General features: G+C 34.7%; 1 protein-coding gene and 2 long non-coding RNA genes across 4 annotated transcripts; 1 reads left to right on the plus strand and 2 right to left on the minus strand.

Moving 5' to 3' along the window:
• Window positions 1–2377: 2377 nt before the first annotated feature.
• LOC117327732 lies at window positions 2378–4686 on the minus strand. Its single transcript, XR_004532714.1, has 3 exons — window positions 3832–4686; window positions 3632–3702; window positions 2378–3065 (listed from the first exon to the last, which is right to left on the minus strand). It is a non-coding gene; the product is annotated as an uncharacterized LOC117327732 (long non-coding RNA).
• An 11939-nt stretch (window positions 4687–16625) lies between these two features.
• Window positions 16626–18797, minus strand: LOC117327733. The gene is made up of 5 exons (XM_033884859.1): window positions 18765–18797; window positions 18382–18420; window positions 18055–18129; window positions 17407–17587; window positions 16626–17103 (listed from the first exon to the last, which is right to left on the minus strand). The coding sequence occupies exons 2-5, from the start codon at window positions 18382–18384 to the stop codon at window positions 17015–17017; spliced, it is 348 nt and encodes a 115-aa protein (XP_033740750.1). The 5' UTR covers window positions 18385–18420; window positions 18765–18797; the 3' UTR covers window positions 16626–17014.
• A 2819-nt stretch (window positions 18798–21616) lies between these two features.
• LOC117327734 lies at window positions 21617–24981 on the plus strand. Of its 2 annotated transcripts, XR_004532716.1 has the most exons (3): window positions 21617–22653; window positions 22765–22846; window positions 24562–24981. It is a non-coding gene; the product is annotated as an uncharacterized LOC117327734 (long non-coding RNA). The 2 variants fall into 2 exon arrangements; XR_004532715.1 differs by having other exon boundaries at window positions 22653–22846.
• Window positions 24982–25783: the final 802 nt, after the last annotated feature.

The raw sequence follows: 25783 nt of genomic DNA on the forward strand, positions 1-25783 counted from the left end.
GGAAGTAGGGGATGGAACTTATCTGTAATGGAAGTAGGGGATGGAAATTATCTGTAATGGAAGTAGGGGATGGAAATTGTCTGTAATGGAAGTAGGGGATGGAAATTATCTGAGATGGAAGTAAGGGATGGAAATTATCTGTAATGGAAGTAGGGGATGGAAATTGTCTGTAATGGAAGTAGGGGATGGAAATTATCTGAGATGGAAGTAAGGGATGGAATTTATCTGTAATGGAAGTAGGGGATGTACATTATCTGTAATGGAAGTAGGGGATGTACATTATCTGTAATGGAAGTAGGGGATGGAAATTATCTGTAATGAAAGTAGGGGATGGAAATTATCTGTAATGGAAGTAGGGGATGGAACTTATCTGAGATGGAAGTAAGGGATGTACCTTATCTGAGATGGAAGTAGGGGATGGAAATTATCTGAGATGGAAGAAAGGGATGGAAATTATCTGTAATGGAAGTAGGGGATGGAAATTATCTGTAATGAAAGTAGGGGATGGAAATTTCTGTAATGGAAGTAGGGGATGGAAATTATCTGTAATGGAAGTAGGGGATGTGCATTATCTGAGATGGAAGTAGGGGATGGAATGCATCTAATGGAAGTAGGGGGTGGAAATTATGTAATGGAAGTAGGGGATGGAAATTATCTGTAATGGAAGTAGGGGATGGAAATTATCTGTAATGGAAGTAGGGGATGGAAATTATCTGAGATGGAAGTAGGGGATGGAAATTATCTGTAATGGAAGAAGGGGATGGAAATTATCTGTAATGGAAGTAGGGGATGTGCATTATCTGAGATGGAAGTAGGGGATGGAATTCATCTGTAATGGAAGTAGGGGATGGAAATTATGTAATGGAAGTAGGGGATGCAAATTATCTGAGATGGAAGAGTAGAGGATATAAATTATCTGTAATGGAAGAGTAGGGGATGGAAATTTGATTATTTTTTTTGTTCATGTTTAATCTGGTAGCCTAGTTAAGAGTATTCAGAGAAAAGCACCTTCTCTTGAATGTGTGGTAGTTGACTTTCAATTTTTCTCTCAAATTTGATCACAGCAATACCCATTTGTTGCTGGTATTTCTTAATGTTACTGAAGATCAACTGGCATAGTATTTGCTTCATGTGTTATTTTTTTTATAAATTGATTACCATTTAAAATACTAGAGAGGCTGTTTAATGAGTCAAAATTGAGTTGGGTACAATCTGATAATCCAGAGCTGATTTTGGTTGATGTGGGTTAATGTGGGTTACAAGGTTAGGGCTATTTTATCATCAAATGCCTATTTTAATGCATTTAAAAGACATCAATTGTGAACTTTAAGTTATGTCATCTCTCTGTTGCCCAAGAAGTGGAATTGGTGTTAATTTAGTTGTCATCAATCTGCCAGGACAAGCAGTACCATTTGACTCGGCCATCATGACTCCCAAGATCAATAGATTTATTGGTGTCTTCTGATAGGCAGCTGGGGTGCGGGCTGATTGTCATCTAATTCAGAGTACTTTATACTAAAAAATGTGACTTTAACTTTAGAATTAATGTCTCTCATTTTCTTGAGACATCCCTTATGAATTTGCAGCATGATCACAGCATAGATGCAGTATGAATGCAGCATGGAATTGCAGCATGAATGAAGCATGACTGCAGCATGGTGCCTAATTTACCTCACTATATATTCTTACTAGTTAAAGCATGATTGCAGCATGTTTCAATTATGCAAATTATGCTGGGATCATGCTGCATTTATGCTTTAAGGAAGCATGGCCGCAGCATGATCCCAGCATGGTCTGTGAAGCATGATCCCAGCATGGTCTGCAGCATGATGCCAGCATGGTTTGCAGCATGATGCCAGCATGGTCTGCAGCATGATCCCAGCATGGTCTGCAGCATGATCCCAGCATGGTCTGCAGCATGATCCCAGCATGTTTCAATTATGCAAATTATGCTGGGATCATGCTTCAATCATGCTTCATGGCAGCATGGTTTACAAAATCAATGAAAATCATGCAATAAAAACTTGAAGAATAATTTTGTATTACATTTTATTTGGTAATTAACATGGTATAAAACTTTTCATACAGGCTGTTTTTTCTAGTTCAAACATTTAAAACTTATCAATGAAATGAGAATGTGACAAAACAAATTTTAATTCTAATTTACCCATGGTACTTATTTTATTTGCCTCTTATATTCTTTTTCTCAAAACTTCCATCACATACACAACACAGCTATCTTTTTCTAGTACAATTTTCAAATACAACTAATATCAATTCATCCTAGCTAGAAGTGGTTTGTTTCAACAAAAATAGTCAGCAAGATATACAAGTTCAATGTCAGTACATACTACAGTATGTATTTATAATTCTGTTATTTTTTTCTAAAATAGTAGGAAAATAGTACAAAATAATATTTTCCAGCAGAGTTATAGTAGGATATGTATACATTTTGTCACCGACGCACAAGACTGATTTCAGACAGTATACGTAGTTTCCTCGAAGTAGCCCAGATGTACTGGAAACTGTTTTCATGTGTGTCCGTGAACTTAAAATAAACAAAAACAAGCAACAGTCGAAGACTTCTTCTATCGAATTTAACATTATTTCTAATAAACTGTGAAAAGATTATCATAATTTTGGAATCAATTCTAAATACTGACTAAATGAAATGTTGATTGACAATTTGAACAATGGTGTGTTGTTTGATGTAGCACGTACTGTAGTGATATATCTCTGTCACTGTCCCTGGGGATTTCAATACAACCAAGCTTGAGACGACTATATTATATTTTTTGCTAGTACAACAAATAACTAACAAGGATTTTTAGATTATATACATGATTTTTGTTTGTATATATATGAATGTTTACACTTTTATTATGAAAGGAAATGTTGTATACCTCGACAGATAACATATCTCGAATAATCTTAATTAATGTGAAACATAAACTTCTTAATTTCTCTTCATCCTTTCTGCTTTGTGTTAAGTCAATGCCATCAATTTGGACCACAATGCATGCGGTGTTCCTCATTCCAGAATGTACTGCATGAAGACTCAGTCTCTGTTGGAAGAAAGAAAGACTTTTAGAATATTCTTTTATTTCAAAATTAGAATAATTGTCAAGTTTTTGAAGATAATGTATGTATTTAACTGATGTACTTTTCATGATCACTTTGCTATCATTTTCATTATGTTTGCTTTGGAAGCCTTTTTATCAAGAAAATTTAAGCCAGCCACACAAAGCTACAAAATAAAACTTGCCAGGATGACTTAATTATTAATTAAATCAAGCTACTCCCGAATTCTCCATCAGTTCATATCAATGTGAAACTGCAATATACTATACATAAAACAATGTTACTTACTTATAATTCATCTTAATTCACCTATTTCATTTAATCGTTTCAATTTGATGCAATAATCTGCAAACATCGATCCTCAAAAGAATGTGGAGGTAAAGATCTTTCACGAAACGTTTCATTATCCAAAACACAAATTTTCCTCACCATTGTTTGTGAATACGTATGTACGTCATAATCATAACAAGGGTTGTGTGAGTGGGGAAAAAATGCAATTTAAGTCGGGCCGAAGATCGTTAATAATAAATAAATGAAATTGAAAACTTACGATTGTAACACATGGATCGGTACTGCGTTTCCTTCGGCCGTGTAATCTGTGATAAATTAATCATCAAAACCCTGAAAAATAAATAATTAGGTATTATTGATATGAATAGATCTATATCAAATTCATCGTCGTATAATGTGAAACAGAGACTTGTATATCAGATGTCAGAACGTGAAGAAGATTATATAATTAAAACTTACCCTGTCTCGTAACGATGTTTGTCGGTAAAAATATGCATCGGTCGTCAAAAACAACGAGAAAGCTGATATTCATTCGTCGGTAACTTGAAGTAAGTCGATCTTCTTCAGTAAGACGGAAACAAACTTCGTTTTTAGGCTATCGTCGTGTTTGTTTATACTTTTCTTCTGGAAATAAACATCCGGTGAATTCAAACATGGCTATCAGACTTCCCGCTAAACTCGTGTGTGTTGCATCATGGGATAAATATTTTACTGCCAGAGATTAACACGATTCATTTTTACTTGTGCGTGTTTTTTATTCTAAATCATAAACTTCTATTGTGTCATACTTTTAAGATAAATATTACAGTATTTAATACTTGCATCGTGCACATTTAGATCGCACGAGCTCGAGGAGCACTCTCGTCACATCTCGGGAGCAAGGTAAACAAACGAGGTCATAGGTGAACCGAACGATAAACATGTAATCTGACCAGAGGTTTTGGCCTCGTCTGTCATACGCCTATTGTTTAATATGGATGTATTTTCAGACGAGGAACCGACCAATGCACGTTTTCTTTTTATGTTCACGATTTCAAATAATTCAGATTAAAGTATGGGAATATATCGTCTGTTGTTAGTAAACTCATGTCGAGGTCGAGATCATCACAGCGCTTAACTTCAATATACGTTTTACAAGGAAGCGTCCGAGTGACAACATAAGTTCGACACATGTTTATTGGAGTTTATAGCGATGAATGTTGTGTCAAACACGAGGTGATTTCGTATGCTATTATCAGATGTAATCTTAACACCGCATATATCCAGAAAGTATGCGATACAAAGACAAAGAGCAGGTGATTCTAATCTTATTTGATTGAATTAAAAGCGATATTCCAAGCACATGTGTAACTGTTGGTAGAGTGACACCGATTTTGTTTTGGCGAACATGTTACATGTATGGCTACCTGGTAGTAAGCTGGTGCATGGTAAATGCCAACGTCTTGGTTTATGTCAGTGTTTGGATAAAGTGACTGATTCTATCTCCGATAAAAAGTGTATAATCGAAGCAAAAGTCAATATACTGGTTCTTCAAAAAACGATCTAAACTCTGAAAATTTGAATGAAATTTTTATAGGGATGAGTTTTAAGTCGTCACACGAATGTACTAACTTGCAACATTCATCAATGTTTAAGTTAATTCCTTCTGAGATAGAACTACAAGTGAAAGCTGACAAAATATCACATTTAAAAGCTGTGAACCGTTATACTAACAAAGAACATACTTATAAACGAAATATTTAATTAAAATAATTGTTATTGAATTTTAAATAAATATGTGTGGTACTGATCAAGTATAAAAAGGAAATTCTGCAACACAAACATGTTTTTAAAAATTATTTTGTTATCACCATTGATACCTGGAAATTTTCTATATTTTATCTAAAATTAAAAAAAAAGATACTAAAATATCTAATACCAACTTTTGTTAATTTTCTGTATCTTATTTTATTAATTAATAATTGTTTAGGTTAATCTTGGTACCTGGGAAATTTGGTCCTAGATTTTGGATCCTCGCTTGGACCTACATTTCACCCACAGAAATTTTGTGATGTCCGAACAAAGGAATGCCCTTTTAAGCTAATACAGAATGGCCAAGCATATACACATTTCAACTTCAACAGTCATGTTAATACATGAAAGAATGGTGCAGTTCATTAAATTAACTAAGTTAATACAGCATAATTGCAGCATGGTACAGTTTGTATCTAAAATGGCAAAGTTAATACAGCATGGTTGCAGCATGGTACAGATCCTATCTAAAATGCCAAAGTTATTGCAGCATGGTTGCAGCATGATGCATTTCATATGATAAATTTACTAAGTCCACACAGCATGATTGCAGCATGATATAATTCGATATCCAAACTGGCAAAGTTATTGCAGCATGGTTGCAGCATGGTACATATCCTGTCTAAAATGACAAAGTTATTGCAGCATGGTTGCAGCATGATAGAGTTCAGATATTCAATTACCTCAATTTTTAAAGCATGGTTGCAGTACATGCTGTACAGAAGCATGGTACCATGCTGCTATGCAGCACATGCTGCAATCATGCTGTGAAACTAGCAGCATGATGCCAGCATAAAAGCAGCATGATTGCAGCATATGCTGCATTGCAGTCCATGCTGCAAATTGATAAGGGATTTACTATGTCACATTGTGATTTTGGTAATTATTAGATCAGACGTTTTATGCATTATAAATATCTTGTGTTTAAAGATACTTTGATTTAGATATCATAGGAGAAATTACGGTATAATAATTCTTTCTACACTGGGAGTTGAATCATTTAGAAACCTGGAAAACATACTGTTGATATTTATTGATGTTTAGCTAAATAAACAGTATATTCCAGGCCCCAGTCTCATCAACATTCTTTGACACTTGATTTCCATATAAAAACATTATTTGACTGAAGGAAACTTTCTTGACTAAGATGTTTTTTTTAATCCAGAAATTAAAGAAAAATAATCCTTAAAAAAAGGAACATTTATAAGATCAGAGTCATTTTGTAACTTGGCCCTACGTAGACCTACAAACCAGGCCCTTTAAAGGACTACAGGTTTCCTACCCTTCTGTCTAGTAACGTAGACCTACAAACCAGGCCCTTTAAAGGACTACAGGTTTCCTACCCTTCTGTCTAGTAACGTAGACCTACAAACCAGGCCCTTTAAAGGACTACAGGTTTCCTACCCTTCTGTCTAGTAACGTAGACCTACAAACCAGGCCCTTTAAAGGACTACAGGTTTCCTACCCTTTTGTCTGTCTGTGTCCGTCTACTCAGTTTTATGCACTTTATCGGCCATGCTTCAAGGTTAAAATTGTGGGTGAGAGTTTGTATGAAACTTCAATATGAGCAGCTACAGATCAAAATCAAGTTTCTGGGTTTTTCGGTCAAGGTCACTTGTATTTAGCAGGTATTGTAACATGTATTGCTTTAGCAATATTAATACCCAGCTTTCTTGTTAACCATGCTGACCCTGTATATTCTGTAAACCTGTATTAACCAGATATTGTATGATTTGTAAACCTGTATAAACAAGACCCTGTATAATCTGCAAACTTGTATATACCACACCCTGTATAATCTTTAAACCTGTATAAAGCATTAATTACTCTGCATAGAATTTAAACTTGTGTAAACCATGCCCTGTATAACCCTTAAAGCTTTATAAACAAGACCCTGTATAATCTGTAAACCTGTATAGACAAATTCTTCTATTGAAGAATTTTTGGGTAATTTCTTATTTAAAGAGAGCATATTTATTTCATCAGATCTGTTTTATATATTGGGTATTTGTGGAATTTGTATTCAAATCAATGATTATTAGTCAAATGTAATTGTTACATGGATCTTTTATGTTCCTTAACATCTACATAGAGAGCTTACCAAGTCTCCATTGAATGAGCTAGACAGTACAAATTACATTTTAGCTGTACATCAAACAGAATTTAGGCTTTATGGCTCTTGAATGGAAGCAATTCTATTTTGCTGAAAATAACAGATTTCCCCAGAGGTTTGATGCCAGTATTTGTAAATTTGTTTCGTATTAAAAAATGAAATGAAAGAAATAAGATTCTATAGAATTAAGTAAAACCTAGTTGATTTGAATTTGGATAAAAGTCAAATATTCTGAAGTCTATAGCTTGATGCCATCCTAAGGTTTTCTAAAGGGATTGTGTTTTTACATCTTTGAAGGTCTACAAGAAACTTACCTTAATGTTTCTTGTGCACAGTAATTGTGAGATGTATGCATGGGTCAAAGGTCAACTAGATGCATTAGTAGGTCAAGTTAGTCAAAGGTGGTTGATCTGTTTTATACTTAAAGATTGGAGTCTAAAGGTTAAACGTAATAGTTGTACTTCATACAAGAGTTCATGGTCAAAGTTCATAAGTCTTAAATGCAGCTCAGTACAGCCTCTTGCTCCTTGTGTTTACTGGTAAAAGGTAAACCTATCTTAACCTTTTGCCACTTTGAGTCTTAGGATCAAAGTTGAATTTTTTTTTAGCTCTTTGCCATTTCCTTTGATGTGTCTGGTACATATGATGTTGTGTCTATGGTTCAAAGGTCATCCTAGTTCAGCTTCTGTTAATCTTCATATGATGTTGTATCTCTGGGTCAAAGGTCATCTTTGTTCAGCTTCTGTTAACATTAATTTGATGTTAAATTGTTTCTCTGTGTCAAAGGTCATCATACGTCATCATCTTCTGTTAATCTTCATATGATATGTCTCTGGGTCAAAGGTCATCCTAGTTCAGCTTCTGTTAATCTTTATATGATGTTATGTCTCTGGGTCAAAGGTCATCCTAGTTCAGCTTCTGTTAATTTTCATATGATGTTATATGTCTCTGGGTCAAAGGTCATCCTAGTATTGCTTCTGTTAATATTCGTTTGATGTTATATCTCTGGGTCAAAGGTCATCCTAGTTCAGCTTAAATCTTCGTTTGGAGATGAGTATTTAAGATAGTGTTTTTGTGTTTTAAGGCCATTCTCATCTTGCAGTTGTACTTTGTGTGATGTTCTCTTTGTTTGTTGAGTTGATTACATTCTGCATCAATTTATAAGTAAATTAAACCTAATACTGTGACACTCAGTCAGCCATATATAAAGACCAATATCCTGTCATATTCTCCTCAGGATAATTACAAGAACATGTACCGTATTTACAAGTGCAGCTTTAATTTCACATCCAATATAAAAGTGGAACTAACATTGACTTGGTTAGTGTTTCAAAATGAAATTCAATTTCAAATTGAAACTGTCAAGCATCTGTAAAACTGCTAGCATAATTGTCCAGGTATTTGGGCTATAGCAAATAAATTGTTGTGCATACTTGATGGAATATCATTGGCTGCTGGGATATAGTAGACTTTTATGTTCCGGGTGATCAGATAAGGAAAAGATTTGGGACTGATAATGATATTACAGGGAAGCAACTGAAGGGTACTGGAGTATATGGCCTGTCATATGTCAAGTTCAAATTCTTACAAAATAAGTAGAGGTGTTGGTTCATATATACCTTACAAATAGTGGTGTTGGTTCATATATACCTTACAAATAGTGGTGTTGGTTCATATATACCTTACAAATAGTGGTGTTGGTTAATATATACCTTACAAATAGTGGTGTTGGTTCATATATACCTTACAAATAGTGGTGTTGGTTCATATATACCTTACAAATAGTGGTGTTGGTTCATATATACCTTACAAATAGTGGTGTTGGTTCATATATACCGTACAAATAGTGGTGTTGGTTCATATATACCTTACAAATAGTGGTGTTGGTTCATATATACCGTACAAATAGTGGTGTTGGTTCATATATACCTTACAAATAGTGGTGTTGGTTAATATATACCGTACAAATAGTGGTGTTGGTTCATATATACCTTACAAATAGTGGTGTTGGTTAATATATACTTTACAAATAGTGGTGTTGGTTAATATATACCTTACAAATAGTGGTGTTGGTTCATATATACCTTACAAATAGTGGTGTTGGTTAATATATACCTTACAAATAGTGGTGTTGGTTAATATATACCTTACAAATAGTGGTGTTGGTTCACATATACCTTACAAATAGTGGTGTTGGTTCATATATACCGTACAAATAGTGGTGTTGGTTCATATATACCTTACAAATAGTGGTGTTGGTTCATATATACAGTCAAACCTGCTCTAACGACCCCCTGTATATAACGACTGCCTGTCTATAATGACCGGTTTTAAGATTCCCCGTGAGATTTTACTATATAACGACCCTCTGTATAGCGACTACCTGTCTAATGTGGCTAACGACCGGTGATTTCGGAACGGCGGTCGCTAATTTGTTTTCTATAGCGACCGATTTCTGTCAGCCATCTTCTGCTCTCGGCAGTCATCCCTCATAAAATCCCCGGAAAATTCAGACACATCGACTCTGGCTTGATTATACAAACAAAAGACCCCTACCACCTGTTAGCCTATAATTACTGTAGCTGCCCTGGCCTGGGGCTCGGTAAGAGGGTCGGGTCACCATGCGTGTCGGTATTACATTGCAACTGTGCACAGGTGGCTTCATTTGACACGGTCAGTTAATTGTGTGATTACAACTAGGATACATCACTTCAATAACAAACACTGGTCATATCTGTCAACAAGATTTACTCACATGAAAGCCAATAATGCCTTTCTTAATCGTAGCTGTCGGTACTAGCGTTTGTACTGCCGCCATCTTTAATTAGTCAATACTAATAAAAAGTCGTAAACTGACACAAATATCCGGATTTCAATTTGGGTCAGAAAAAAAAATATTTTGGTTTTAAGAGGTAAGACTATAACACAAAATAATTAGTAGTAACACAAATATAATTAATTTATTAATTATTGTGTATTCTTTTTCTTTATTTTTGAAAGAAAGGGAGATAATTTGATAGATACATATAGCATTATTTCAGAACAAAATATTTTTAAAAAAATTATCCATAAGACCATTTTGAGTTATATTTTGTGTTTGGGTCCACAAATCATTAAATATCAAACCCTTCAGATTTATAAAGTTTATGCATTTATTTAACTTCTGACTGGTCTTCTGAATGCCCTGTTCAATGACAATTTATTTATGGCAGGTTTAAGTAAATTGGTTGGTGCAATAATTTTGACCTGTCTATAAAGGCAACCTGTCTGGTGTTGGTTCATATATACCTTACAAATAGTGGTGTTGGTTCATATATACCTTACAAATAGTGGTGTTGGTTCATATATACCTTACAAATAGTGGTGTTGGTTCATATATACCTTACAAATAGTGGTGTTGGTTCATATATACCTTACAAATAGTGGTGTTGGTTCATATATACCTTACAAATAGTGGTGTTGGTTCATATATACCTTACAAATAGTGGTGTTGGTTCATATATACTTTACAAATAGTGGTGTTGGTTCATATATACTTTACAAATAGTGGTGTTGGTTCATATATACCTTACAAATAGAGGAGTTGGTTCATACATACCTTACAAATAGTGGTGTTGGTTCATGTATACCTTACAAATAGTGGTGTTGGTTCATATATACCGTACAAATAGTGGTGTTGGTTCATATATACCGTACAAATAGTGGTGTTGGTTCATATATACCTTACAAATAGAGGTGTTGGTTTATATATACCGTACAAATAGTGGTGTTGGTTCATATATACCGTACAAATAGTGGTGTTGGTTCATATATACCTTACAAATAGAGGTGTTGGTTCATATATACCTTACAAATAGGTCGAGGCGTTAAATTTGTTTATATATACCTTGTAAATGCAGGTGTTGGTTCATATACATGCATATTTCATGTTTTTTGTTTAAATTATCCAAATATCCAGGAAATTATTCATTATATTGTTGATGCAATACTCCCTTTCTACATTTTAACGTTTCCCTCCCTCATAATATTCTTACATTTTTGCCTTCCTCCATCATTGTTATTTGAACATTTACCCTACCCTGTTTTAAATTTTGATTTCCCCAATTTGTTTTAGAATTTCAACACTTAATACCTTGACCTAGAATCGCTAACAAGTCTTGGAAAAAATAGCAGTAGGATACATTTATATATTAATTATTCAGAATATAAAGTATCGGCTATTATTAAAATGTATATAGGTCTAATACATGTACGTCACTTGTTTAACATTTGTACAGTCTGTAACATCCTAAGTGTGACAGGAAAAACCAGATTATTGTGGAGACCCCCATCTGGAAATGAACAGGGTTTCCTGGTGTGATAACTTAAGGGTCTCTAAAACCAAAGGAGCCAAACAAGTAACCGTGGTCATATAAGGATGGATGTCTGGAGGATATTAAAGCACAGAAGCAAAGATTAGAGATAAGGGAAAAGATAAAGATCCAAGTGTTCTAATGTGGACAGCACCAGATCTACTTTAAGTCACTCCACTACCCTATGTAGAAGACGTCAAACTTCTGACTCTGCAGGTGCCCCACTTTTAGGCCTCCAACAATTAACGTGCAGTGGAATTGCACCATACATTATCTTTGGGCTCACAGATGACCCATAACCAGAGGACATTGTCCAAACCACTGTCAATTCTACTAGGGGATCGAGACACGCCCACAATTTGTCATCACATAATTACTCTATGCAATGAAATACAATAGGAAGATATAGTTTCTACATGTCCTCACTGAAACTTATCACTAATCCATTCAAAACAAGATTAAAAAAGATTGAATTCTTATATTGCATTTATGATTAGAGTAAAATGTTCCTCAGACAAACAGGCGCAATACAAATTTGTGCATACTGTGAATTAAATTGAAATCTCCAAATTTGGCTCAATCTTTTGGTATAAGAAACGATTTCCTTATTTCTGTGGAATTTGTTATAATGAAGTTTACTGTATTAAGTCTGCACTGTGTCTACTGAACAATTTGCAGGAGGCAATGTAACTAAGGCATTCAAGCAACAATAAACAGACTTTTGAAGAGAAAGAACTGTGAAATGTTATATGTTAGAGTTATATAGAGAACTTTTAAAGTACTCACACTTGGCACAAAATCAATTTGGTGTCGATGACACAGTGCCAAGAACATAGTTAAAATAGTTTGTCGTTGCTGAAGAACTTAAGAAACTCGTGGAACTAGGTACAATACTTGCTCAACGATTGTGATTTGCGTCGTGTGATTAATAGCGTCCAGGCGGCAAGTGAAAAGGACGTCCTAAAATAGATTCCTGACGTCAAAGTCGTTTGTGTGGCAGCTATACTCCAAGGAGAATTTTCAGTGTGCTGAAGTGTTCCACAGCACTGACTAGAAACTGTACACGTACTACCAAGGGGACAAATCTGTCTTGTGTAAAAATGTCAAATGTGTATCTGACAGCAGGTGCTTGGATCTTGGGTTGTCGTGGAACAATGTTGTTGGATAATGTCAATCTGTGTCCTTCCCGTTATTTCTCCCAGTGGTTGTCAGTGTAAGATACACAATTATTTCTCTCAATTTTTTTAGCTTTTAATAAAGGAACAGATTAAAAAATTGAAATGTCAATTGGTACATATATATCATTGAATAAAAAAAAAAAAGTGTATTGCAATTATTTCAATAAGAGATGGGGATAAACAGGATTTGTTTTATTGTTTTCCCCTTCAAATAATCACCTTTCATTCTGCTCAGATATTGACCCAGCTGTGGTCATAGACCTTTGTTCTACTTTATCACAGTTAATGATTGCAGTTAAATGCCGTGGAAGGAGTATGTCGTAACAATTTTAAGACAGTTCTCTGTCAACTGGATATATATTTAAATTGCGCAGTTCCCTGCTGACTGGACCCTTTCTGAAGCAGTTAACATGAAAAATATGACAGGCATTTTTGAGTTTATGCCTGCAATGTTTGCCAATTCACCTGTTTTACACCTGAGTTTATGAATGTCTACCTGTGTGATAGAGACAAGATGGCCGAGACAGTTGTTATCAGGTTGGCCTTTCATTGATCGTGATTTTCTTGTTCACTGTCCACTCACGTCAGGTCAGCATGTCTTTATTAGGAGCATTAAGATTTGCCTAAAGGTCACTCTAATGTCAAAATCAATCAATGCTTAACAATGCAAGTTGACAACCTTAAATGTGATTTTAAAACAATCATTTAGGTAGAGCATCCCACTACATATTCTATGGTGTAGTGTAATATATATATGTAGAGGTACCACGGTAAATCTTTCTACCTTTTTGTTTTGACAGTTTATTATATATTTTAGATCCAAAAATTCACAGTATTCTGAAATTTAACCAAATGGGATGGAATTGTGAAACTTATAAGGTACAACACAAATATGTTGTTATTACTATGTTTATAAATATTTCGTTCTGTCATTTTGTCAGAAAAGCAATCTATCAGATTGTTTTTGAAAATAAAGTTCCGTTAGAATCCACTGGGTATACAATCAATATTTTAATGGATGTTGCATGCATATCAAGTTTATCATCAGTTCTAGTGTTGCATCATTAAATTTTGTGTATCTTTAAAATATGTCATCAGTTCTTGTGTACTGTTTAAATGTGTTATCAGTTTTTGTGAACTTTTCAAATGTGTCATCAAGCAGTTCTTGTGTACTGTTCACATGTGTCATCAGTTTTTGTGAACCTTTCAAATGTGTCATCAAGCAGTTCTTGTGTACTCTTCAAATGTGTCATTAGTTTTTGTCAAATGAATCAGTGGTTTTTGTATATTTTCCTGGTGTGTCATGCAGTTCTGCACCATGTTTTGTTGACCTTCCAATACAATTAAATTGTGTGTACCATTCAAATTATTGGGGGCCGCGGTGGCCGAGTGGTTAAGGTGTCCCAACACTTTATCACTAGCCATCCACCTCTGGGTTGCGAGTTTCGAAACCTACGTAGGGCAGTTGCCAGGTACTGACCGTAGGCTGGTGGTTTTTCTCTGGGTACTCTGGCTTTCCTCCACCTCCAAACCTGGCACGTCCTTAAATGACCCTGGCTGTTAATAGGACGTTAAACAAAAACAAACCAAACCAACCATTCAAATGTGATATCAATTCTTGTGTATCTTTCAAATGTGTCATCACTCATATATATATAACTGATATAAAACCGAATTCTGAATAATAAAATCATGTAAAAGGGTTGATCTTTAATTACAGTAATGCTGTATATATTCATAACACCACTGAGCAGTGTCACATCAGTTTTTGGTAGGGTCTGTTGAGAATACCCAAAAAGTGTGTCCGACTCACTGGATTGAAGCCTCTAACAGGCCAACGTCCGCGTCCTAATCCACGCCTTAATTAAGACTTTATTGGTCTGGTATAGTGATTAACAAAGTAGATTTAATTTGTGTTGTGGTTTAATTATCTTACAGTTTGGTTTACGTTCTCATTGGCACATTTGGTGTGTATAATGCTTGAAGTATTTGATGTCGTGTGTATTCAAGTTCGGATTCCATCATGAGACGTTGAGCCGTTTGTTTTACGGCCTTGGTAGTGACGAGATTTGCCTGGGAACTGTTTTATTACTGACAACTATCGTGGTTATAATGTTCCTGTTTGTTATCCTCAGATGCACTGCTCCAAACCCTGACCATCTTAAATGTTAGCTTGATTTTCGTTCTGAAAAATCTTAATTACACATCAAGTGTGGAAGATATTTTCAGATATTTCTGCATTGTTGGGACATTTAAGACACCGGTGTTGTTAGAGAATCTGTTAAGACACCTCCAATATCAGAGTCTGAACATGCATGTCAGTCAAAGGCACCTGTGATATTAGACTATGCAGATCTATCTATATTCAGAGATCCTTAAGACACATCTAAATTCAGTCATTAAAGATACTGTGCCCTGCAATGTTGCACTGTGTCCTGCAATGTTGCACTGTACCTTGCAATGTTGGAATATGAAGAGTTTTTATATTGACAGCAAACCTTTAAGACACCTGTATATTGTCAAAATGTTGGGGACAGCTCTAACTTATGATATTAGATTGCTTATTACTATCTTGCGTGTTAAAGGTATAGGAACCTAACATTATTTTAATTTTTTTTTTTCAGGGGGGGTAATTCAAATGTAAAGCATTAAATTTTAAATGATTAAAAGTGAAATCAATTCAAATTTGAAAAAAAATCAGAAATATCATCCAGGATTTTTCATCAAATTCTAAATCAGCCAAATAAATGCATGATTCTATTGGCAAGAGCTTCAAACTACTTTTTAAAAAAGAATGCTCTTGTGAATGTGAAAGTTACTTGACATGCTTACATATTTAGTAATTGAATTTGCCACTGCTTGGACTGAATTTCTGTTGAGTTCTCAGAAACATAATACCAAAGACTTTTAACAGTGCTACCTACAATTCAAAAAACAGTGTGCAGGCTTCTTTATTGGGCGTTTTCTTGACTGTAGTGTGTATATCCATAAGTGGTCGAAAACAATGTCTAACTCACAAGCATCCTTAATGATTCCAAGGTTTGTCTTAGGATTAACGGGGGCATTGTTGTGAAGCTCTCCTATCGGAATCCAATTTCACTGGCTCGTGTTACTGCCACTTCATTACTGTGTGACCAGTGTCGATGGACAGCTACAAACCAGAGATGTTTCTCCCAGATTGGCAACTTAGCATTCAATTAAAGGCTTTGATCGTAGGCCCCGGCTGTACATTTTCCAAGGACTACCTCGGAAAAACCATGGAAATCATTGACCTCGGAGTATTGAAACCTGGTTTCCATGTTTTTTCCGAGTTTTAAAAAACGAATGAAAGAGATTCAAGAAAGTAATAATCTCGGAAATACCTCGGAATTGAGAATGAAAACTCGGACATGACCTCGGCTTTCTGAACGCTACCTCGGACATGACCTCGGCTTTCAGACCGCTACCTCGGACATGACCTCGGCTTTCAGAACGCTACCTCGGACATGACCTCGGCTTTCAGAACGCTACCTCGGCTTTTGGAATGCTACCTCGGACATGACCTCGGCTTAACAGAACAACACTACTACCTTGGACAATTCTTGGGGTAACCTCGGAAATACCTTGGACATGACCTCGGAAGTGAATTGAGAATTCAAAAGAAATATTAGATAATTCAGTACTCTCAGTGCACAGTGGTCCTCCCCTTCCAGTTTTAGCACCACATGATGTTTGTTGTTGTCTTGTACAAATATATCAATAATAAATCTGGAAATTAAAGATTAAAAACACGGTTTTCAGGTGAAAAGTTTGGAACAATAAAAAGGCGAAAGTCTATTATAAAACAATTATTCTTATTGCTGTTATTTTATTAATTCAGAAAACTAGTGGTGTTCTGATAGTCAAAAATCGACCACTTCAACAAAAATTAGAGTCATCACTTATTTTGAGAAAAGGAAAGTATACTCTTAAATCAAGATAACTAGATTTTGACTATTGTACGAAAATACTGCATAACAGCACCTTGTCAAAATGGCAGATGATAAATGAAGTCCAAAGTGCTATATGAAATGCTATAAATTACATGTTCTTAAAGTAGTGAAGATATATACTATTTGGATTGATCAATTAATTGTTCACTGTATTCCTTTCAATAATTGATTGTTAATTTGCTTTCCTCCCAACACTACAGAAAACTGTTCATGAACTATAAAACCAGCTAATTTTCCTCATCGGCATCGGCTTGGCTTGAGGAGGTCAGCAAGCTCCCGGTTGATGTGTGACTCCTTCCTGACACCATAGAGTTCAGCAACCACATCTAAAACACAAAGAAATGGAAAATGGAGAGGTTTTATTTAAAATCTTTAATTTAGAGTATGTGTGGCCCTTTTCAGAGGCCCCATTGACCTATGAATATTTACATTCCTTTAAAATATTATGAAACGAGTTTGATTTTGGAATCAAATGCAATTCAATTGTTTGTTTTTAGGGGCTTAACATCCTTGCAAGTTATAGTCATATGAAGACAGGTGTCAAGAAAATATGTCAAGACAGATGTCATGGACTGAGTGCAATGACATTACTGACTTCATTCATTTCACTGAGCATAAAAACCAATTACCATACAGAAGTTGTAATTTTTCTCTGTCCTCAATCCGGGGCTTTGCTGGAGTGCTTCTGTTTGGCGCTTTCCCAGTCAGGCTCCTCCCTACATATTCCTCTCTTTTGAACAGCCTTAAAAACAAACGCTTTCCTGCCTTTGAATAATCATCTATGCCTTGGCATAGTGACTTCAATTGTTCCTGTTAAAGAGAAAAAAAAAAAAAAAAAAAAAAATAGGGTATTCCATTTATTTATCTATATAGTATGTACAGTAAATTCAAACTTGAACCTTCGAGACAACATATATTACATACATTAATATAAATTAGATAAATCATTAAGTAAAGGCAATTTTAGATGTGTGCTATAACCTGGCCTTGAACTCATAATCTATGACATATACAGGCCTACCAAAAATACATTAAACCTTCAGCTTAACTCGCTATACAATTTTATACCTTCACAGTTCTGTTAGGTCTTGGTTGAGAAGCAGTCATTTACCAGTTACCTTTAGAAATATTTTAGCATATTTAGCCCATGTGACATTCTGATGTCCTTAGTGCAAGTAAGCTATAATGGTTGAAATGTGGCCATAAAATCCAATGTTTCCCTAAATATTACAAATAAAAATTAAAATTAAAGTTACAATATTGTCTACTGTCATTACCTTGGTGTAGGACATCTGGCCAGTAGTTGTAGTTGTGTCCAGGCTTGTTGGTCTATTTTCTAAAGATGTGGCCTTCTTTATATAAAAAAAAGTGATTATAGTGATTCTTTTAAGAGTTTTTATTATTTTTTTCTCATGTTTTCATTTGAAAGAGATTTATTTTACCATTAACTTAATATAACCTCTTCTGGTTTATCTGAGCAGACCAGTTAATATCACTAGAAGAAATTAAGTCTATCTATTCACTCAAGTATTTAAGTTTCCCTGAAATTGTCAAAGCTTGACAAATCAATTAGAATTTACAAAGCTAAGATAAAAACAACATACCATTTGGTTAGTTGTTACAGCATCTTGAACTGGCGTTGACTGTAAAAAAGGGCACTGCGATGTTATATTCTCAGTAAGATAGCTTGTATGTCTAGATCCTGTTTCCGCCGCCCTCCCCCCCCCCTTTTTTTTAGTTACATTGATACTTGATGAAGAAATGGTGTGCTATTGAAAGTAAACACTACAAGTGACTTTAATAAAATTTTGCTTACATAAGACATCACAAAGACATCGCAATAAAGATTTAAGCTGTGGAACTTTTTACTTAAAGTGTGGGTTTTTTTTTAAAGATATATTACACTGTTCATCTCTGCCAAAGTTATTCATTCATGTACTTGACCACTGATTTTGCTCCAGAAATATAAATAGATGAATAACCTTACCTCTGTGATAGTGGTTGCACCTGAAGAGCAAGGTTGGTTCCCATACCAAAAAAAGGTATAAAAAGTTATAACTTTTTAGTACCTTTTTAGTACCTTTTCTGTACCTTTTTCAAAAGGTACAAAAAAGTTATAACTTTTTTGTACCTTTTTGAAAACTTAGAATTTATGAATGTAACTTTTGATAACTTTTTTGGACTTAGACAATTTTAGATGTAACTTTTTTGTACCTTTCTAGACTTAGAAAATTTCAGGTATAACTTTTTTGTACCTTTTCTGGACTTAGAAAATTTCATGTATAACTTTGTGTAACTTTTCTGGACTTTGAAAATTTGAGGTATAACTTTTTTGTACCTTTTCTGGACTTTGAAAATTTGAGGTATACCTTTTTTGTACCTTTCCTGGACTTAGAAAATATTTACAACATCTGAAAAGATTGATTAATTTTAGCAAAACTTTGCTGGACTTAGAAAATTGCATGTATAACTTTTTTGTACCTTTTCTGGACTTAGAAAAATTTACAACATCTTAAAAGACTGATTATTTTTAGCAAAACTTGTCTGTATCTTTTCTGGACAACCATAAGATTACTAAATAAATCTTATGTTTGCTTATGACACAATAATTACTGTAAATGTAATCACAAATAATTATACAAGACAGTGACAGTGAAATTCTATTACAGGTAATTCAATCAATATAAGCTCAATCCCCATTTAAATGGAAATCTTAATTTAATAATGTACATACAATTGATTAAAATACAATTATCAGTGAACTGTAGGGAATTTGTGATGGGTCAGAGAGGCGAATCGCCTTTAGAAGACCTCAACGACAGGTAAGCTAGGTAACAGGTGATTGGAATCCGAAATGTGTGTTGAATTGTCCATGCATAGATAAATTTTTCATTCCAGAGAGGCATCAAAAATATTTTGATAAATAACATACATATAGATTTAAAATTAAACAAGAGATCCTAGAGGGATCTTGGCGCCCACCATTGAATGATCTTCATAGGTTCCATGTTAGATTGATCTTTTCTCTTTTTTTCCCTTCCTCTTACTAATCTGTATAAATTGAGAAACATCCCTCCAGTGCTTTTTAAACAAGGGAAACTTATATTTGAAATTTGAGATTTGGCTATAATGGTTGTCTGTCGACAATACTTTCAGATTGGTCCAAAAATGCAATACGACGGACCAAGGAGAACCTACATATGAAAATTGAGAAAGATTCCTTCAATTCTTTCTGAGAAATCTCGATACCAAACTTCAATTGTCAAAATCCAAGATGGCTGCCTGTCGGCCATCTTGTTTTCCAATCGGTTCCAAAATGCAATATGCATAACTAGGCACCAAGGGGAACCTACATATGAAATTTGAGAAAGATCCCTTTAGTACTTTCTCAGAAATAGCGATAACAAACTTCAATTGTCAAAATCCAAGATGGCTGCCTGTCGGCCATGTTGTTTTCTGATCGGTTCCAAAATACGATATGCATAACTAAGCACCAAGGGGAACCTACATATGAAATTTGAGAAAGATCTCTTCAGTACTTCCTCAGAAAAAGCGATAACAAACTTCAATTGTTAAAATCCAAGATGGCTGCCTGTCGGCCATGTTATTTGGTGATCGGTCCCAAAATGCAATATGCATAACAAGGCACCAAGGGGAACCTACATATGAAATTTGAGAAAGATCCCTTCAGTACTTTCTCAGAAATAGCGATACCAAACTTCAATTGTCAAAATACAAGATGGCTGCCTGTCGGCCATGTTGTTTTCCGATCGGTCCCAAAATGTAATATGCATAACTAGGCACCAAGGGGAACCTTAATATGAAATTTGAGAAAGATCCCTTCAGTTCTTTCTCAGAAATAGCGATAACAAACTTCAATTGTCAAAATCCAAGATGGCTGCCTGTCAGCCATGTTGTTTCCCGATCGGTCCCAAAATGCAATATGCATAACTAGGCACCAAGGGGAACCTACATATGAAATTTGAAAAAGATCCCTTTAGTACTTTCTCAGAAATAGCGATAACAAACTTCAATTGACAAAATCCAAGATGGCTGCCTGTCGGTCATGTTGTAATCCGATCGGTCCCAAAATGCAATATGCATAACAAGGCACCAAGGAGAACCTACATATGAAATTTGAGAAAGATCCCTTCAGTACTTTCTCAGAAATAGCGATAACAAGAATTGTTTACGGACGGACGGAGGGACGGACGGACGGACCACGGACCACGGACGCAGGGCGATTTGAATAGCCCACCATCTGATGATGGTGGGCTAAAAAGGTATTCACTTTTAATTTATTGCATTTTTAGTACAATATTCACACCCTTGAAATGCGTTTTTTTTTGGGGGGGGGGGGGGGGCAGTTTTTTTTAAAGTTTATCTTTTTATCTCAGTGGACCAATCATTGCTCAGAGGACGTAAATAATTACAACTTAGCATTGATAAGTCACGACATGAACAAACTCAGTTGTTATAAAAGATAAGCAGTTCGTTAATCCCAACACAGACGTTCATAAACGTACGTACATAGAACATGATGATATAATTTACTTCACGTGGGACGATGGGTCGCTCACCCACAAAAATATTTTCCGGAAAACCCAAGCTTCATTCATCCCAATGGGATTAATATAGCATGGTCTTTGTCAGTACATCGCATATTTTCTGGATGTTTGCGCTTTTGACATTAAATCTTGTAGTAGCATGCACAATTATGCCGCATTGGACACAAACTCCAGCGGTAAACAAACACACGTGTGTAACACTTGTGTCATTTTGATCGTCCAAACTCTCAGACGCTTTGATTTAACTCCATGTAAGTAAAGCGTTTTTATGATCTCGATATGACGTAAATTGCAATAAACATTTTAATCTGAAAACAGCGCACACGATGTTTTGTCAGTGAACACATTAAACAAAACAATCAATTGGTCATATATCTATAAGCCAGATCGTCAGATTATTCACAAAGGACATATGCAGGAGAATTGATCTCGTAGCATTACAGTAGCCTAGTGCTGTTACTGAAACGTGCACATCATGTGTGTAGGCTACCTCACGAAAAGTGGGACCACGCACCAAAAGTTAACCGACCCCGTCAGACACAAGCTGATCACCGAAGACCTCATCCTCGGGGCATCAATTAGAATATAATTAGCGGCAGTCTACTGTACCGAACTCATTGAATTTTGTAAATACCTGTGTACCTGAGGAGTGTCCAGTTCACCTGCTGACATAGCGGTGTCCTGGGGCGTTAATTAATTAGTTACATCGTTGTCATGCCTGACTGCCTATGATTTGTTGCATTGGCCAGTTTACCTGGGTATCTCACCTGTGCACAATATTATCGGTATCAACAATATAACCGAACATATGACACGTTAGTTTCTCTGTACAGACACTTATGCATGTGTGCCATCATGTGCACTGTGAAAGAGTACGATGTTGCAGTAATCATAATAATAATTAAATAAAAATATATAACAACAACTAAAATATATATATATAATAATATCGATAGGATTTCTCATGATATCGTAGGCGGCCTAATAACTTTATTCGACATTTTTCTTCTTCGTTCACTTGGCCCTACTGTACACATGTATACCCACCGCCAGGCGGCGCTCCCTTCAGTTTAGCGGGAGATTTGTATTACAAGTGGCGGCCATTTTGTTTGTTTACGGAAACGTGATGAAAGGCCTAGAACAAAATCACGTTATATATACAGTATATATTGGCGACATTTAATTTCCCCACTCACGGAATACAATCGACAAACTGGGAACAGAATATCAAATTTCGTCTAGCTTTTGGCGACTTATGATACCCCTTTCACCGGCAAACACTGAATTATTGGACAACATGAAATCAGGGTAAGTTATGTTCTTATTTGTCTTCGAATCGCAGATTTTGTCGCTCTCGCGATCGTCATACATTAAACAACATTGAGTGAATATGTTCATATGAAATACTTCATGTTTCAGGACTAAATTCACCAGCATTCATGATCCTCGGACCACCCGCCCCCTACGCACAGCCGATTTATAAATGTTGCATCTTTCAATCGTAAGTTTAATTTGCTTGCCAAGTGATTATTTTTTAATCCTTCACCTTCACATTCAGGGTCAATATTATGATATATTTAAAATGGATTCACACATATATGTGGCCATACACGTTTTTCGTTTATGGCGTTTGGTATGAACGTCCCAAAGTATATATAATATACTTCGTTTTTCAATGGATTTTCTTGAAATTCGATACACTATATATTGGGGTGTAGGCAATAATTCGTCAGCTATTTTACCTGATAATTTTTTTCATGTTTTCCCGTACATTTGTTACTATTTTTTACTGAAATAGACGAATATATGCACCATAATTTATGGTAAGTATGAACATTTTGTTCTTTATTCCTAATTATACGCACAACATTATTTTTTTTAAATGTAATTAACACGCAATTAATATCTACGGAATCGGCTACGGTAAATTAAATATATATAGAAATGAGAGGGATTGTTACTTGTTGTGTGCGTGAAATTTCAAGGAAATCCAATAAAATAAAGTCCTAATTGAAAATTTGTCAAAGTATTTAAAATAGATCTACAAAGTAAAATCTATATACAATTTTAGCACATTTTATTTATTATACATAGACCATTGGAAAATTTGAGAAGAATCTTTCTTCTTTTATTTTATGTGAATTCATTTAAAATGTTTTATTGCTGAATTAACACACATTGATTACTTTCACCATCAGTTTCCCTTTTAAGTTGATCATCCCCGCCCCCAATATATTAGCTTGTATGCAATGCAAGATGGCGTACAGGCTGTCATTTTGAATTTTATAATTTTGAAGTTTCTCAGAAAGTTATTTATGGATCTTATTCAAAAGAAACATTTTAGGCTTCTGCTTTCAAATTAATAAGATCTAGAAGAAGAGAAAAGTGATTCCTTATTTGGGAATCACTTTTCTCTTCCTTCTTAGGCTAAAGAACAGTCTTGTATATATGATATACCAGGTATATAAAATTGATATTTATATAATAATCATACAATTACATGATATCTCTGGGGGTATCTTCTTTTTGATTTGACATGATAAGTTGTGTTTGTTAGCCTATAGTAATTACCTCTGTCTCCCAGCCCTCTAATTTTGCTGCTGTCTAATAATTCTAGAATTTATTGACAAATTTACACGAAATGGGCCAGGTACAGTTCACAAAATTATGTCAAAACCCAGGGTCAAAGCTCATGAAGGTCATTAGATTGAAAGGTCAAGGTAATTTTTTTTTCTTTTCATCAATATTTTGTTTTGGCATGATGAAGCAAATTTAGTTGGAATTAAACTAGGTGTAAACTGACAAGGTCAAGGTCAAATTTTGCGTTTTTTCACTGATTAAATATTTTGTTTCAAGGCTAAAGCAAAGTTGGTCAGAATTAAACATTATAATAATGCATGGAGTCAACTGACCAAAGGTCAAGGTCACTTGGTCAAAGGCCAAGGTCAGATTTTGTTTCAATATAATTCCAACCAATATTACTCGGTGATTTAGGCAGATGGGTTCTTGATGATTATGGGAGATATATATTATTTATTGCCTCATGATGAAATTGATGGGGTCCTTTAAATTTTCAGTGTTCTAGTTAATAAATTATAATAACCCAATTAACTCTCAGCCTGTCCTAGTTATTAAGTTATTACACCGAAACCAGAGTTACAATATGTAAATAGATCACTAACTGTTTTGTTTTCTTTTCTTTTTGATGGACTATAGAGTGTCAATCCCAAGAAGAACCCTGATCAGCTCCTGGAAAAATCAGTGTTCTTGCAGTATTGTCAGTCAAATCTCAAGGAAAGGATCCCAGAAGAGGAACATTTACATTATTTCAGACTTTTTTCTTTCCTGTGTAACAATGCCTCAAACAGCTAACACATTTTATATAGTATACAATACAATGTGTATTAATAACAGTCCAGTTAGAGTGCTGTGTTATGCAGTAAAAATACTTAATTCTTGATGACATGTTGGTTTTATGTTTACATTAAATGGTAGTTATAATATATACTAAAGAAACATAGTGGATAATGCCTTGTACAGGAGCAGGAGTATGACAGTGTAATAGTACATGACTGCTGCGTTCATCCATGGAAGGAATCTGTTATTCGAAATAAAGCTTTCCATGAGGACGAAAAATAGTGCTTTTGTTAGTCTTTCAAGAAAATGTGCAAAGTGAAAGGAGATTTCCGTGATGTTTTTATGAATAGTAATTCATTGGTCTAGAAGACATGTATTTCTGTACCTTTTCCATACTTTTTCTGTAACTTTTCTATACCTTTTTTGTACCTTTTCAGTACCTTTTTCATACCTTTTTAGTACCTTTTTTGTAACTTTTTAGTACCTAGAAAAAGTTATAACTTTTTTGTACCTTTTTCATATCTTTATAGTACCTAGAAAAAGTTATAACTTTTTTTTAACTTTTTAGTACCTAGAAAAAGTTATAACTTTTTTGTACCTTTTTTATACCTTTTCTGTACCTTTTTAGTACCTTTTTTGTAACTTTTTAGTACCTAGAAAAAGTTATAACTTTTTTTTAACTTTTTAGTACCTAGAAAAAGTTATAACTTTTTTGTACCTTTTTCATACCTTTTCTGTACCTTTTTAGTACCTAGAAAAAGTTATAACTTTTTTGTACCTTTTTCATACCTTTTCTGTACCTTTTTAGTACCTAGAAAAAGTTATAACTTTTTTTTAACTTTATAGTACCTAAATTATACCTATTTTTGTGTGAAATGTAACTTTTTTATACCTTTTTTGTACCTTTTTTATACCTTTTTTGTACCTAATAAAAGTTATAACTTTTTTTAGGTACAGAAAAGTTATCAAAAGTTATAACTTTTTAGTACTAGATTGGAACCGCTGTTTAAACATGGTTCCAATCTAGCATCAAAAGTTATAACTTTTTTGTACCTAAAAAAGTATAACTTTTTTGTACCTT

This window comes from Pecten maximus, chromosome 5 (genome assembly GCF_902652985.1).
Source record: "Pecten maximus chromosome 5, xPecMax1.1, whole genome shotgun sequence".
NCBI lineage: Eukaryota > Metazoa > Mollusca > Bivalvia > Pectinida > Pectinidae > Pecten > Pecten maximus.